Source organism: Aulonocara stuartgranti (genome assembly GCF_965226115.1).
Source record: "Aulonocara stuartgranti genome assembly, chromosome: 4".
NCBI lineage: Eukaryota > Metazoa > Chordata > Actinopteri > Cichliformes > Cichlidae > Aulonocara > Aulonocara stuartgranti.
Window position 1 is genome coordinate 25,439,406 of NC_138942.1, and position 15,949 is coordinate 25,455,354.

The 15,949-nt window shown below is 40.8% G+C and overlaps 1 protein-coding gene across 5 annotated transcripts in view; it reads right to left on the reverse strand.

Annotated features, from left to right (window-relative positions):
* The window catches only part of arhgdig (Rho GDP dissociation inhibitor (GDI) gamma), a 91,682-nt gene that overhangs the window by 33,223 nt on the left and 42,510 nt on the right, over nucleotides 1–15,949 (reverse strand). For 3 of the 5 annotated variants that reach the window (XM_082529782.1, XM_082529781.1, XM_082529784.1), the window contains one exon: nucleotides 11,161–11,499. In XM_082529782.1, coding sequence (XP_082385908.1) covers nucleotides 11,161–11,428 — 268 coding nt within the window. In that variant the 5' untranslated portion in view covers nucleotides 11,429–11,499. Of the gene's footprint in view, nucleotides 1–62; nucleotides 582–11,160; nucleotides 11,500–12,128; nucleotides 12,307–15,949 lie in introns of those variants that run through there. The other 2 variants (XM_082529783.1, XM_082529785.1) reach the window with 2 other exon arrangements.

Below are 15,949 nucleotides of genomic sequence, written 5' to 3' on the forward strand. Positions count from 1 at the left end.
ACACAAAGACACACACACACACACACACACACACGCTCGCGTGCACTTCTTCATCGCCTCACCTCTGTAGCACATAGTTAGCCAGAGCAGCTCCAGCACCTGACCGCCAAACTCACACACATCCAATCCCAGCATGGTGCCTCTCTGCGGGGCTTTACTCTGTGAGACGGCAGGCTGAAGTAGAACCAGAGAACCTCCACAGGTAGCAACAAAGTGGCAGAGCAGGGATCGATTAAAAAAAAAAGAATCCACAGAAGTGTTTGAATAGAAAGAAAAGAGGTCAGGCAAGCATCTCTTCCTCTGAGGAAATAACAAGAAATACGTATTTACAGGTGTAGAGGGTTAAAGAGAAAGAGGACCGGCGTGAGAGAAACAGCAGAGGGAAGCAAGGAGGTATCCTTGGGTGTGGGTGTGGATGTGATAGGATGTGTGTGAGCTAGGAAGAGAGAGAGAGTGAGAGGGTGGAGGGAGGTCGAGGGAAGGGAAGCAGCAGACGTGAGAAGCAGCCGGCTTTCTGCGCTGCTTCTAGTCTTACATACACTAGAGTTTAGTGACAAAAGGAAAAAAAGAGATCTAAAGGCTGAGGATGCTGTCAGCTGTTTCTGGATGCAGTAAGGGTGCTGGAAGAACAGCGGTAGGCAGACGCTGGCTCAGCCAGCAGAGCTGTCTGCAGTTTAGTGTGTGTGTGAGTGTGAGTGTGAGTGTGTGCGGTGCTCAGACGCTGGCTATCGATTCGCAGACAAGCATGGAACCCCTCCCCTCCTGCATCCCTCCCTCCCCTCCTCATGCCATCAGCCCAGCGACTGCAATGAGCTCATCCTTTTACCCCCCCCCCCCCCCCCCCCCCCACACACACACACACACACACACACACACACTCTCCCCCTCCCTCCTCCGCTCTTCCTTGCATCCCCTCCTTCCTTTCTTCCACACCTCACTCCTCGCGCCCCCTCCAACTCTCTCATGCTTTCAATTCCCCTCTTCGTTTTTCATTACTTTTACGAATTCTCACGTGGCGTCCGCTCTCTCCTCCTTCACCTTTGTATCACAGTGTCAAGCCAACTCTCTCTCTGTTTCCCTATTTATCTCACTTCCCCTTTCCTTCAGCTTCATCTTGTTCTTTATCTCCCTCTGGCTTTAAGTGACCACGCCCTGTCAGCGGCATGCTTCAATCACGACGGTCACTGTCATTCTTTGTCTTTCAGTCTTTTTTATATATCACTGTTTTGGCTCCCTATCTTTTCTTCAGATACCTCTGATGCCACGAGGGAGGTTGTGGTGCTGGAGAATACAAAAGGATTTGCTTCCCCCACTTGATAATCAGACACACTCCTTTTCACTCATGTCTACGCACACATGCCTTCTTATTTTGTCATTCAGGGGTTGTCCAGCTGTCACCTAACATACTACTGAAGGCAACTTCTCTATTTCCCTGCTTCTCACCCTCTCAGAGTCTGCTAGCAGTTTGCATGATGTTGTTTGAAGTCATCAGGAATGACAGTAATAATAAAAAAGGAAGTTTATTAGCTTGGCGCTTATCAAAACCCAGCATTACAAAGTGTTTTGCATGTGGTCATGCATGAATACAGAGGCTGGCATCTGGAATAAAACTGAGTAAAATCAAACATGGTACATCAAACATGCATTTTGCCACCATGACTTCAGCAACTGATTTCTGGACTTGGCATTTTGAAGCATCATTGCTTTGCTGTTTTTGGCCACCTTAGCACTAGCTATCAGCGGTTGCTTGCTAGTGCTAAGCTAGTGATAACAGAGCAAAAGGGCACTGGACTTCACTCAGCAAAAATTTCAGGAAAAGTTTTTGGATGAGCTGAAGGCCAATTACAATGATTAGGAAGAGGCCAACAACACCAACATGATTTAGTAACTCGAATTAGTGAATGTGAGGTCTTTGCAGAAAGCAGCTAGCTACAACTCTTGAAATACCTGCCGATCAAAGTGACCACACCCCTAACTATGAGCCTTAACAAAATAGAAAAGTTAAAAAAAAAAAAAAAAAAAAGAATAAATAAATTACAAACTCTCATACAGTCGTCACAACAGCAGACAGTGATAATCTAATTGCTTATTTTGCGAGTGTAGACTGTATAACCGGTGGACATAGTCATTGTTACGTCACCTAAAGTGCCATTTTGAAGCCTCAAGATGAGCGTTTTCGCTGTTCCACCATCTTGAGAGGAGAGTTGGGTCTGATTGTGGCACTGAATGCTTGACTATCGATTCATGATTGACTGGTTTGCTAATGAGAAAGCACTTTGAGACTGCAGTTTGCCCTCCAATTTGAAACATAGTATGGCCAAAATTTACAAAATAGATGTAACTTTTTAATTCACTGACCCAAAATGAATGACTGAGCCCATAAACTCATCAGGAAAGTCTTTAGAGGGCTCAAGTTAGAAAGCTGTTTTCACATAGACTTCTATAGGACTGGAAGCCTTTTTGCAAACACAGCTATCGCCATCTGGTGGTCTTTAGATAGAATGCAGGTTTAAGACACTTCTGTATTGGTTTCATTTTTCAGACCTGAAGCTACAAGCACGTCTAATGCTTCCTGTATCTGGGAGCCAATACTCATGTGGCCATTAGAGGAACTGCAGTTAATTTTTCAGCTTGAGAGAAGTTGTTGATTGAAACAAACCAAGTAAACAGCAACAGGAATAACTCAATAGTTAAGAATAAAATCTAAGTTAAGAATAAAATTTTTAAAAAGAAATGTTACAAACACATTCTTATAAAATACGTCTTCAACAATAACTTGAAAGGGTTTATTGATGCAGAAAGCTGGACTTTCTCTTGCAAGTTGTTTCCTTCCTGACAATCTCAGGCTGCGGACTGGTTGGTAAGGGGACAACAGCTTATATTCTGGGGTGAGGGCATGATATAATAATAAAAACACTGTTTAGACAGAAGCTGTGGAATTCAAATTTAGACAATTCTCCAAATATATTTAACTGTATTGCACAATTCCAGTCTGTATGCCAGCCCTTACATGTTTTTCCCATTAGAGCCAGTCTTTAAAGTCAAGCAACAATCAGTGGGGAAAAAAATCAAAAACACCCACAACACAATAAATTCACATTAAAAAAAAAAGTCTATTTTATATATGATTTTAGAACAAAACCAGACGCATGCACCCAAACAGGCTATGTTTGACAAACGTAAGTCCCTGGATCGGTGACTAAGTTCACATTTCACTGAAGCTGTTCCTTCCATGAAAAATATCCCATCAAACTTCATCTTAAGGTTTGTCGTGTCTGTGCAAATCTGTCATTTTCAAACGGTTAACAGCAGTAAAATCTGATTTAATGCCACTGCCTCGCCCGAACAGTCACCCCCGTCAGTGTCTGCGGTGAGCCTCTGTCCTAAAGAAGCTGTTCCATAAACTCATTATATTCATATCACTTTATGGAAAAATAAATCAGCAGCAGTAGTGGGGTGAGTGGTATCTATAAAATGTGTGCTCGAACACGCCAGCCATGAATGAGGTCATAAAGAGTGTGTCGGTGGAAGGGCCCCCCAGGGTTTAGCGTAACCGTATTTCACCTCAAACAGGAAAAATCTGACAGAAAACTCAGCGGGTAGCTGACAAGAAGCTGCACTGTTTTTATCTTCGTAACATAATGACATAACTCAGCTCTCAAGTGAACCAGTCCACTGTCTTCTCATACATCGGTTCACCCGATAAACAGTGACACGCATTAATATATGCAGAATGGATTAGATAGTTTGACGGATTGAGAATTATCCTGTTTCCTTCTTTGCTTGACAGATGAGATGGCTCATAACACCTTCATGGCATAAATATATATTTTAATATGAATCTGCTGTCTTTATGTAAAGACAAGTTAGATTAAGGTTTGAAGGTTAGTCAACAATCTTAAAAATATGATCAAATAAATAAAATGATTAACGGAGAAAACAAAGAGCCAAGAATCATCAGAATCCACCTAAAACCTTCAGTATATGAGCAGAGCCCTCAGATAGCCATATGAAAAACGTTTTTCATAGTTTTCCTCTTAATAAGAAGTGTGTGGTGGGTGATCTTGTCTCCTAATTCGTCCTGGAGATGTGTTAATACTGCAGTATTTATGTTTCTACTTCCCTGTGCCATTCTAGAAATCCAACATAGCACTGACACAGCCTCCAACTGTGACTGGCCAATTCTTACCCATTTCAAGCTACTTCTTCCTCTGCCATCATTTCTTAAATCAGAGCTTCCCAAAGTGTGGGGCCCGTCCTCGGGGGCGGGGGGCGCAGAGCTATTACAGGGGGGGTGTGGTATGAAAAGAAAAAAAAATCAAACAGAGAACTCTTGGACACTGCTGGCATAATGGACAGGTTTTTGACAGGGCTCCCACACAAACGCAAAGCAGGAGATGAAGCATCGCCAGATATGTTTCCAAAACAAGTCAAAGGAGCTTGCAAAGAAAACAACTTCCTTCCAAGTCAAAGACTAGAAAATATGGTGAAGTATATCTTTCCTTTGGCTTCACCTGCACAAGTGCCAAGTGCGACATAATTAGATTTCCCTGCATCTGGAGCACTCGCTAATATCAGGCTGATCCTGCCGTAATTTCTTCCCCCTGTCCAAATCATGTTTTTAAACTCATTTTGCACAGAGCCATTGTAGAAATTCATCTCATGTAAACAATGTGGCGCACAGAGTGACGTGAAAAAAGGCACATACCTTTGATGTTGCGTGACGAAGTCTGTATTCCGCGTCCACACATAAACGCACAAACTGAGTTTTCAGTGATTTGAAACGCTGTTTACGTGTGGACGAAAGGCCCAAACGCATAGAAACAGCTGCGTTTTCAAAAATATCCGTGTAGGTGTGGATGTAGCGTAAAAGAGTTAGTCGTTTATTTTATTGCTACCTGTAAATTATTGCAGTTTACTTTTATTTGTTTAATTGTTTACTAAATGTTTGAGGTGTGAAATAAACCACAATGGAGTCCAAAAACAAAAAATTTGTGTGTGTGGTTGAAGGATGTGATCTCACAAAGCTAAGCAGGGTTGGACTTGGTTAGTACTTGGATGGGAGACTGTCTGGGAATACCAGGTGTTGAAGGATGTGTCTGTGCGGGGGGGGGGGGTGAAGCTTTTTTCTTGCAAAACAAACAAAGAACTAAATAATTTCATGTTAACATTACTTGGCAACAGGGAAAGTGAGGCAAGTTGCACTGGTGCATTTGTGACAGCTTCACTTGAAATGCCTTCACCGCATAATACATGCCATGTCCATGAACTGACAGATTTCCTTGCTGAGCTCAAAAACTCGATTGAGAACTTTTCCCCAACTCAGCCAACGGACCTCTGTATGATAAGGAATGTCGGCAAACTCTGAATCTATTTCCCACATAAAAGACTGAAATTGACGGTGATTTAAACCTTTAGTTTAGATAAAATGTACGGTTTGCGCTACGGTGATCATTACATGCTCCATTTTTAGGACTTTACCACACAGCGTTTCCTGGTGTGTGATGCAGTAATATGCTGATAACTGACTGGTACATTTCTCCTCCTGCATCTTTACTAGATCCTACATCCTGCTCAACACCAGCGCTCAATCTTTCAACACTTTGAAATACGTTTTAAAAAATGTATTTTCCTGTCGTCCTGACAATAAAACTTGCTTTCACAACAGCTTCACTTTGTGATTTTGCTCTGCTGAAATGTCAGATTCTTCTTTAGCTCTCCTACCTTCTGTAGTTTCTGCATTTCGGTTTTTCAGCTTGTGTTTTGTCTTGTAGTGCCGTTTTAAATTAAATTCCTTAATTACAGCCACATTAGCTCCACAAATAAGATACAGGTTTACCAGCAATGTCTGTAAACATAAATTCAGCCTCCCGCTGCCGGTGCTGAAAGGCTCTGTTTTCAGAATCAACTTTTCTCTTCGCCATTGTGAGGGGCTAGGTAACAGAAGTTTGCTAATTGATGCGGGAATGTTCCCAGTTAGCCTAGCATTTGGCAAGGAGGCCGCAGCGCTGCATTATGGGATCTGTAGTTTGTGTTTTATTAGCGCCTTATATCGCCGGGCCATGCATAACAATAATAATAAATATATATAAAATGATCTTGCGGGCTGAATATAAATGTACGCCGGGCCGGATGTGGCCCGCGGGGCTTGACTTTGACACATGTGAGTTACCTGGACTCACAAGATCACATTAGATGTCAAACAGCAGGAAAATCGCTGGAGTTTTAAGAGGCAGACAACTACACCCACACCACATTTATGCTATCGCTATTTATTGTGGTTTAACCTGTCAAGGACAAAAACGTACAGAAAATTCTGCATCAAGCCTTGTAGTCATAGCTTTCCCAGTTTTGGTAAGCCTGGATTGACAGCGTGGTGGCGTGACGGTTGGTGCTGTTGCCTCCCAGCAAGAAGAGCCAGGGTTCAAATCCACAATCTGTCTGGTTTGCAGTGTGTAACTACAAAAAGTTGCATTTCCTGCATGAATGCAGCGTAGTGGAATCTGAAAAAAGCAGAAGACGGACAACTACCTGCTGAAAACTCTGTGTTGAAGTCTGCTGAAAACTGCTTTATTTGAAAGCCTACACTGAAGAGTGTCAAGAACTCAGGGAGAGAAGATGTGCAGCAAGAGGCACAGATAGGATTCGAACCTGCGCCTCCTGGTCTCAAGATACAGCAGGCATTAGCAGAAGGCGCAGAACAGTTTAAAGTTTGAATGGTGAAAATCAGCTGAAAAGTGAGGGAGGAGTTAACCAGCAAAGGTCTGAGCAACTACAATAAGGTAGAATAAACTTTAAAGAGAAACAGGATCACTATAGTGTGAATGCCTAATGGCATTCACACAATTAGAGTTAGGTTAATTGGTGATTCTAAATTACCCATGAATGTAAGCGCAAATGATTGTTTGCCTCCATGAAATCGTCAACCCCCATATTGGTTCATTAAGCAAGACTAGCAGTAATTGCCTTGACTAACAAAGTATACTTCGTTGATACAACGTAATCTGATTACATTAAACCACCAAATGCCAAATGTGTTGGTTTGACATGGTCAAAAATGGGTTATTGTACTTGGTTAAATCACGTGGAAATAGGTGCCATGATTAAAATCACTTGTTTTACACTTTGATCGAGCATTTCCTGTAAATGTAAGTTTGGTGATTCCTTTTTCTTTTCCTCTTTCTAACATGTGTAAAATTTGTCAGAAGCTGTTGTGTCTTAAGTTTTAATTTCCTGTTTGGACAACCCAGATCTACATAAATGTTTCTTCCTGCAGCAAACAGTCCTAGTTATCCCTCTTGCTGTTTATGAAATCACAATCAAATGTAATTTAAAAGAAATGAGAAAATGCAATTATCACACAGTGTAACACACCTCAAATTGAATTCACGAACTGATATCACATGGATTCGCAAGCGTAATCTGCTTTGATTTGGCAAGTTATTCCATTACGCTGCGGCTACATGAGCTGAAATAATTGCTTTCTGCCTCTCTCTATCTCTCTCTCACACAGAGAGAAACACTATGTACGTTATACTCTTGGGGTGCCTGAATGAGCAGGGTCTAAATGGTTTTCCGACAGTATATTGGTGAGGGGGCATTTATCTCTTTCTTTTTAGCGTGGAAAGAATAACCTGTCTCATTTGAGGCTCATTCGTCCATAAGCAGCAGCAGATTTAGTCAGACTGAGAGTGAATAACACCAGTGTTAATTCTCTGAATAATAATTTCAGGAGGGAAAAGAATGTGACAGGAAAGAATCTATGAATCAGCACAAAGGTGTTTTTAAAGAAGTAACCAGAGATGGGCAGTAACGCGTTACTGTAATCTGATTACTTTTTTCAGGTAACGAGTAAAGTAAGGGATTACTATTGCAAAAACGGTAATTAGATTACTGTTACTTTCCCGTAGGAACGCTGTGTTACTGCGTTACTAAAACTGTGATTTTTTTTGCGAAAATGTTTCATGACAGTGACATAAGCGAGTGCGACGTTCGTGACAACAGCTGTGTGCAGATCAACAGTGGATCATATATCGAGTGCAGGAGAGAGTATGAGCGTTCAGCGTTTAAAGCGTGGAAGTACTGACCTTACTTTGAGTTTGATTCCATAAAAAGTGACAAAAACATTAGTGTCCGTTGTGCGTGGGAAGAAAACTTCTATTTACAGCGAAAAAAACCCTAAACGTCTAAGCAAGCACCGAGTGCGCTACCATGTAATGGGAAACTCATAGAGAAACTCGTGGATTCTTCCACTGACCACTGCGCCACACCTGCACCAGGGTAAACCTCCGCCTACCCTACTCCTGCTTTACCGGTGAAAATAGAGCAACAGGACCACTAGTCTTTGATGTTATTTATTTTCTGCTGTGTTTTAATAATAATAATGGATACTTTATTGATCCCCATGGGGAAATTACTTGTTTTTCTCTGCATTTGACCCATTCACTCAGTGGGCAGCCCACTAAGCAGGCGCCCGGGGAGCAGTGTGTAGGGACGGTACCTTGCTCAGGGGTACCTCAGGGTAGCCGTTAAGTGGATTCGAACCGCCGACCTTCCGATCATGGGGCGACCACTTTACCTACTGAGCTATCCCTGCCCCCATACTTGCATCTATTTGAAAGAGTGAGTGTAAACACACAAAAAAATAATAATTATGTGCTGGAATGTGCAGAAAATAAGTTTAAATGTTAAACAATTTTCTTCCAGTCAGAGAATTTTGCATATAATTAAATTTTTGCTTGATGCATAAAGTTAAAAGGTTAAAACTAATAAAACAAGTTTTTTTTTTCCATTGGATTACATTTTGTATGATGGATTATGCAGGAAAAGTAGAATTGGGCTGAAAGATCTATCGCTTTATCACCTATTCAGGTTGTAAATTGTGTTTTTAAAAAGTAACTAAGTAAGTAAGTAACTAAGTAATTAATTATCTTTGAAAATAAGTAATCAGTAAAGTAACGGGATTTCTTTTTTAGGGAAGTAATCGGTAATTAGTTACTGATTACTTTTTTCAAGTAACTTGACCAACACTGGTACTGAGTAAGTATGAAAGTAATCAGGGCTGATAATCCAGCTTGTCAGAGGAATGACTCAGAGGTTTTTTTGGTCAGGTGATGAGAATAGCAACCTCTCAAAGGAAGAAGAGGGTCGTATGAGCTGTAATGATGCACAAATCTACACATTAATAGGGTATATAATGATGAACTCCAGACTTCTAATTTTTGATTCTAATTTTTGCCTCATAACTTTTGCACTGTCCACTTCCTGCTGTGACAAAACAAATTTCCCACGTGTGGGACTAATAAAGGTTATCTTATCTTATCTTATCTTATCTTATCTTATCTTATCTTATCTTATCTTGCCCTTACTTTAGAATACTATTCTTGATTACTTTTAGTGCCCTAATTGTTGATACAAGACCCAACCCACACTTCCAGATTGTTTTCTTTGTTTTCTTTGTTCTCACTTGTTGTGACCATATTAACAAACTGTAGGTATGGTGTAGGTGAAAGTCACAGTGACTTAATAGATTCACCTCACAGGTTCAAAAAAGGCCTCGTGGGAGATTTAACCGTCATATACACCAGATCTGGGCAGACCAGTAGAGCAGTAGACCTGTAAAGCACATCCAGCCCAGCCAATGGGCTAGTTGGTGTTTACCCTTTTCAGCTTGACTGTGAAAGCACTTAAACGAGTGTTGTAAGATTTGGATCCAATACAGCGTAGTGTGTTACCAGTGGTGTTTCTGGTTAACAAGCTCCTCCTGTGTAATTTTGTAAAATTCCTCCACCTTTCTCATGATAATTTAACCCCTTGAGTCAAGATCTTGCATGATGCTCTGGACACAAGGCCGATTGATGGTCGTTTTATATTTCTTCCATTTATGAATAATCACACCGACCTTCTCACCAAGCGTCCTCTCATCCATCCATCCATCCATCCATCTTCTTCCGCTTTATCCGGGGCCGGGTCGCGGGGGCAGCAGCCTAAGCAGAGAAGCCCAGACCTCCCTCTCCGCAGCCACCTCCTCTAGCTTATCAGGGGGAAACACCAAGGCATTCCCAGGTCAGCCGAGACATATAATCTCTCCAGCGTGCCCTGGGTCTGCTCTGGGGCCTCCTCCTAAAACAAAACCAGTTCATGAAATTTTACATAAATTATTCAATATAAAAAAACTAACTCACACTCAGATAAACCAAAATAATACAAATGTAATAAAGACTGAGATCACTTGGCTGTAAACAACAGTACTATAGTACACTGCTGTTACAGGCAAGTGTTGTCATGTGACTGTAATCCACAGCGTCTCAGACGTAAAGACAGAGGTGGAGAAATCAACAGGCTGACGATGTCACTGATGTTTACATCTGCCTGTGTGCTACAACTCTGCACCCAGAGGCTGTGCACCATTCACTCATTTACACACAGAACTCTGAATAAAGCTTCAAATTCATGTGTCACAGTGATAAAGGACCTCAATAGAGTAACATATTGTCCAGTCACACGCCTCTTATACTTCCCCAAGATCCTAAACTGCATACTGGATCTATTAAAAAAAAACATGGCTTCGTAGTTGTAGAGTCTGGATGCTGAAGTGGGAAGCATGCAGTCCAGATGTTTCACCAACATGTTTGTCATGAAGTCTAATTCAGTTGTGGTATTTTATTTTTATTCACATTTTACACACACTGGGGTCATGGATCAAAAACAGGGTTCAACACCATTTCTCCTGATCTGTGTTTAACAGCAGAGCATCACAGACACTGATTTACTGAACTGTTTATGCTGTTCAGTATCAACAATTCTCAAATGATGCTCAGGCCTGCAGAGCTGCAGCACACGTCGCAGATATAAATGACATCATCACTCACCTGTGACGTCACCTGATCGGTCCTTAAAAACACGTTCTAAAAGGCAACAACAACACGTTTTCACTCTGCATCATCAGCTTATCTCCTGCTGTTTGCTTTGTAGTTACATTTGTACAATCTAACAGTGAGAACCACCTCAGCATTAAAGGAATAGTTCTCCATTTTTGTGTTTCTAAAACTTTTCACAGGTCACATCATAAATGCAGAACTCTGTTATTACATTATTGGAGTGCGTAAAGCAGCAATATTAGTCGTGTTTTCAGGATGTTTTCAAAATTGAAAAACTCACCAGCGATGACTTTAATGTTGAAACGTTGTTGCTTTGGGTGAAGATGTGGAATAATACAGGAGTATTCTCCACTGTCGACCAGCTTGGTGTTTCTGATGATTATGGAGGCGTTACCAAGCTTCAACTCTTCTGAGAAATGTGAGACCCGACCTTTGAACTGCTCGTCTTGTCCCGGACGTCCGTTATTGTATTCGTCGCGAGCAGAGTACAGGAACACCTCCTTCTGACCATCTTTCTTCCAGTCAAAGACCTCATGTTGAAGGCTCATCTTGGTGCTGAGGGAGCAGGGTAAGATGGCATCTCTTCCTTCTGGGACCACCACTGTGACAACTCCCCGCCCTGAAGGATGAAGCATATTTTAATCCTTGTGTTTAAGTAAGTTAATAGTCCTAAAACATATGTAGGTAACCTCCATTACTCTAAAAACACAGTTTATAAATATGAAAAAGATTTATTCACTGATCTCATGTCATACTTTGTGAAATGACCACGAGACTCGTTTAGTTTTGACAGGTCAGTGTGTCACAATCATCACACATTTTACACTTTTTAATATTGCGTGTTTTACTTCTGTTTACACAAGTCACTCATTAGACCTACAACTTGGACCAATGTCTAAAAAGTAAAAACGCAGATCCAAGGTAATAACAGTTTTTGAATATAAAACAGTTCAAAATAATGATTCAATTTGTTGTCACAAAATCCAAAAAATAAAATAAAATAATTTAAACATTTTCACAAAATCGAATAAAAACTTAAAATCTACTCTCGAAGAGCAGTGTGAGGTAGTCAAACTCGAACATCAAGGAAGGTGGTAGGGGAGCAGACTCAGCTGACATTTTGGGTTTCCAGAGGTGAGCAATTTATTTACAGCGGACCCCATCCTACATGAAACTTAATAAAACTTCCCCCCAAAGTAACTCAGTAAACAAAACTCAAAAGTACATGGGTTTGGTAACATAGATTACCTCTCCTCTCTCTTCTGAATCTGCAGAGACTGGCTATATATAGGGCCGGCAATTTCCCTTCAATTAGTCCGGCCAGCGCCACTCATTTGGGCTGAGTGATCTAAAACTCTACATAGTTGATTAAAAATGACAAAAACCTCCTCACACTTCTGATTAGCACATTTACCCAACTAAATGGCTGTATTAAGGAAAAAAACAAGATTCAACAAATCCCTTCGGACCTGGAAACAAACAAAAGGAAGCATTTCTATAGTAAAAGAAACCCCTCCTCTTGGTTCAACCTGCTAATATCATGTGTGACATCATCAGCACTTTAAAATGAGGAAATGCTAGGCGAGCCTTTCCCCACACCTGACCTACATGAAGACTGAAAAGAAAGAACAAAGTATGAACAAATGACTTAATCTGTAACATAATAAAATATAAGAAACATGTAACTGAGTAGTAATAATAGTGAGTGCAGCAATGTTACTTTGACAAAATCGTCGAATCAAATAAATCCAGAGACAGAATAATGTTCATAATGTTCAAAAAAAAGGTCAACACATCTGGGGCAAATGTAGAGCATTACAGCTGCTTCGGTCCTTAAAAAGATGCTTTTTGTGTTTTTCAGTTTGATGTAATTTCACTTCTTTCTTTTTTATAAGTCAACTGGTTACCCAGCATGCCTCAGTGGTATAAATATGTAATATGACATTTGTGTCTGTGGTTCTCCCTCACTCAGGACACAGCAGACTTGAGTGCAGCGGGTTGGTTGCTTTGTTTGTTTGTTTGTTTGTTTGTTTGTTTGTTTGTTTGTTTGTTTGTTTGTTTGTTTGTTTGTTTGTTTGTTTGTTTCCGCTGGCCAAGGGATGCATTTAATCCTTCCTCTAACAGAAAGGATTTTTCTATAGTGGAAATACACAGGACTGATACAGTAAACTCTTTAATTCACTGTTAAATTCTCCAGTTGTATATACTTCTGTTATAACTACTACCAATACTACAACAACTAATAATGATAATACTAATAAGAAGAAGAAGAATCATTAATAAGAACCACTAATAAGAGCCACTGTCCTCTCTTTTCTCCCTAAAACACTAAAGAGATCTAAGAAATTTGGGAAACCATATAATCAAACATATTTAAAGTTGTGGCTGAGTAGCTGTTATAGTTTGTTCTTACATATGCTGCTTCTTCTGACTTACAGTTTTCGTTGTGGTTGAAAAGAAATGTTAAACTGTGAGTGAATTTAAGTAGTACAGACTTTACTTCGTTTTGGTCCACAGAAATACCACCACCCGTAGGTGCAAAAAAGAACTACGGTGGAAGATCATAAACTTCCTCTTTCTGGCAATGTAGGTCGGTAATAGCTGAAAGAAGTCTCACTTTAACAGTCGTATCTAATAATCTGAGTAATCCAGATCCCCCATATTATTATTATCTTTTATATTCTGGATTTATAAAGTTTAAATTTCACATTCGTAACATTTAGATTTACAGCACTGTATATACATTTAGCTGAAAGTGCAATTTATGATTTTTATTTTAAATTTCTCCGATCAGTAAATTTGAATGCAGTTAGGCTACTGAGGATTAGTCTCTTACCATTTTCATGTCCTTTCGTAGAGGCAGTTACAAGGAAAAGGCAGAAATAACTCCGGAGTTTTCATATTTTTGACGCAACTGTACAGTAATGACTGAGGTGAGTTTTATATACCAGTAATTGTTGCCCCTTTGCCCCTTTGCTGTCCCTTTGCTGTCAAAGAGCGCATGTGTAAGTGAGGATCAAGATGTTTATATCCAGTCTGAATTTTACTTTCTGCATCCGTCAATCCGCTCGGGTCAGATAGGCGCTAATTTAGTCATTAAACTGTGACTCTCAAACCAGAGAGCATAAAAAGTTTCATCTTGTTGCCAGCATGTTTGTTCTCTATCAGTATAGAGAGAGCACGACAATTCTGCTACCGAGAAAAAAATGTTTGGAAGAGCGACACATCTCGACACATGTCGTCACATCTCACTGTGAGTATGACTATGCGTGTCCACCCACTGTTCTGCGCTGCAGTCAATGACTGTAGAAAACAAGGAAAGAGGCTGTCCTGTATGTATTTATGTATGTACGTATGGAGAGCCAGGAGTGACAAAATGAAGGTACTTGGTGGTTGCTTTCTTAGCAGCCTCTTCATGGTTTCCATTTGCCTGTAGGATCCCCAGGTACTTCTAACTGTCCTCGATGTCTGCAGTGTTGCCTTCTGGTAGTTCGATCCCCTCAGTTCTGACTATCTTCCCTCTCCAACTACATATACACACATATACACACACATATACACACACACACATACATATATATATATATATATATATATATATATATATATATTAGGGGTGCAACGATATTCGTATCGATATTGAACCGTTCGATACAGTGCTTTCGGTTCGGTACGCATATGTATCGAACAATACAACATTTGTAATTTATTTTATCAACTTTCCTTCTGACGATGCTGTCTGTGTTGAGCGCTCAGTGAATCTGCGTTCGACTACTCCGCCTAGGCTGCACTGTCGACCCTAGGCGGAGCAGTCGAACGCAGATTCACTGAGCGCTCAACACAGACAGCATAGTCAGAAGGAAGAGCGCAGGGCAAGCTAGCAAGACAGAAGTTAAGCTCTCCTTGCAACATGGACGTTCCCCACTTTCATTCAGATCTGGCGTTTGGAATTATTTTGGTTTTCATGTGACGTATGACCCTGAAGGTAAGCGAGTCATGGACTAAAGTAAAACAGTATGTTGGATGTGCCATGCAATGCTCAATTACATGGGTGGGAACTAGTGTGTTAGCGCAGTTAGCTCGTTAACGTGTTGGCCGTCTAGCCCCATGCACGGGGCGATCGGCGGTAGCTCGTTAACGGAGATTTGCCGTGTTGTGGCGTTAAGGTCATTTCAACGAGATTAACCTGAAAGCACTAGTGGGAACACAACGAATATGACTGCACATTTACATCATCTTAGTGCAAAGACAAAAACAACAAGCATGCTACTAACTTTAGCCGAGTCATTTAGACAGCTGTTAGCACATGATTCTCCTTATGCTGCTGAGAATATAGCCCAGAAGAAGCGGATAGTATAGCTTTTATTTTGGAAAGAGGCATTTCTCTGTAATAAACTCTCTTTTCCAAAGATGAGTGATTCCTCAATCAGATACAGGGCTCGCAAAATCGCTAGCCCGACGTCCTGGGGGTAGCGATTTTTTTCAGACGGGCTACCCTGCCTGTCGGGCTATTGTAGGAAGGAAAAATATATGTCAATGCTTTTGCATTCTTTCAGAAATGTAGCTGGGTAATTATGTCATTGGCATCGGTGAGCCACTGTCAATATGTGACATATTGAAATCGCGTTTGAATTTGCGCTTGTTTTTTTGCTTTCACTTTGCAATCGTGCGAACTGTGTATAGAGAGCGACAGCACTGATCTGTGAGTGATGATAATTTGTGCACCAATTCCTCTGACATCGTCTTATTAATCGTTAGCTTACTATGCAAACATGACAAGTGAAATGTCCCGCAGCTTAAACATGTGAGAGGTTGATCGCGCAGAGAATCGCTGAGCTTATGTGAGTCCGTGTGTAAAAGCAGCAGGATTTATATTTGACTACGATGACCTGGATGACTGAGAACCTTCACAGACAGATATATATTTTAGTTCTGCTGAGCCAAATAAGACAGGTCAGGGTGAAGAAGTGACAGCCAAAGAAAAGCTTACCACAAAACGGAGAAGTTATGACAAATCAGACTATAAGGCAAAAAGAAAGTGCAGCTTTATGGTTTCATGGACAAAATAA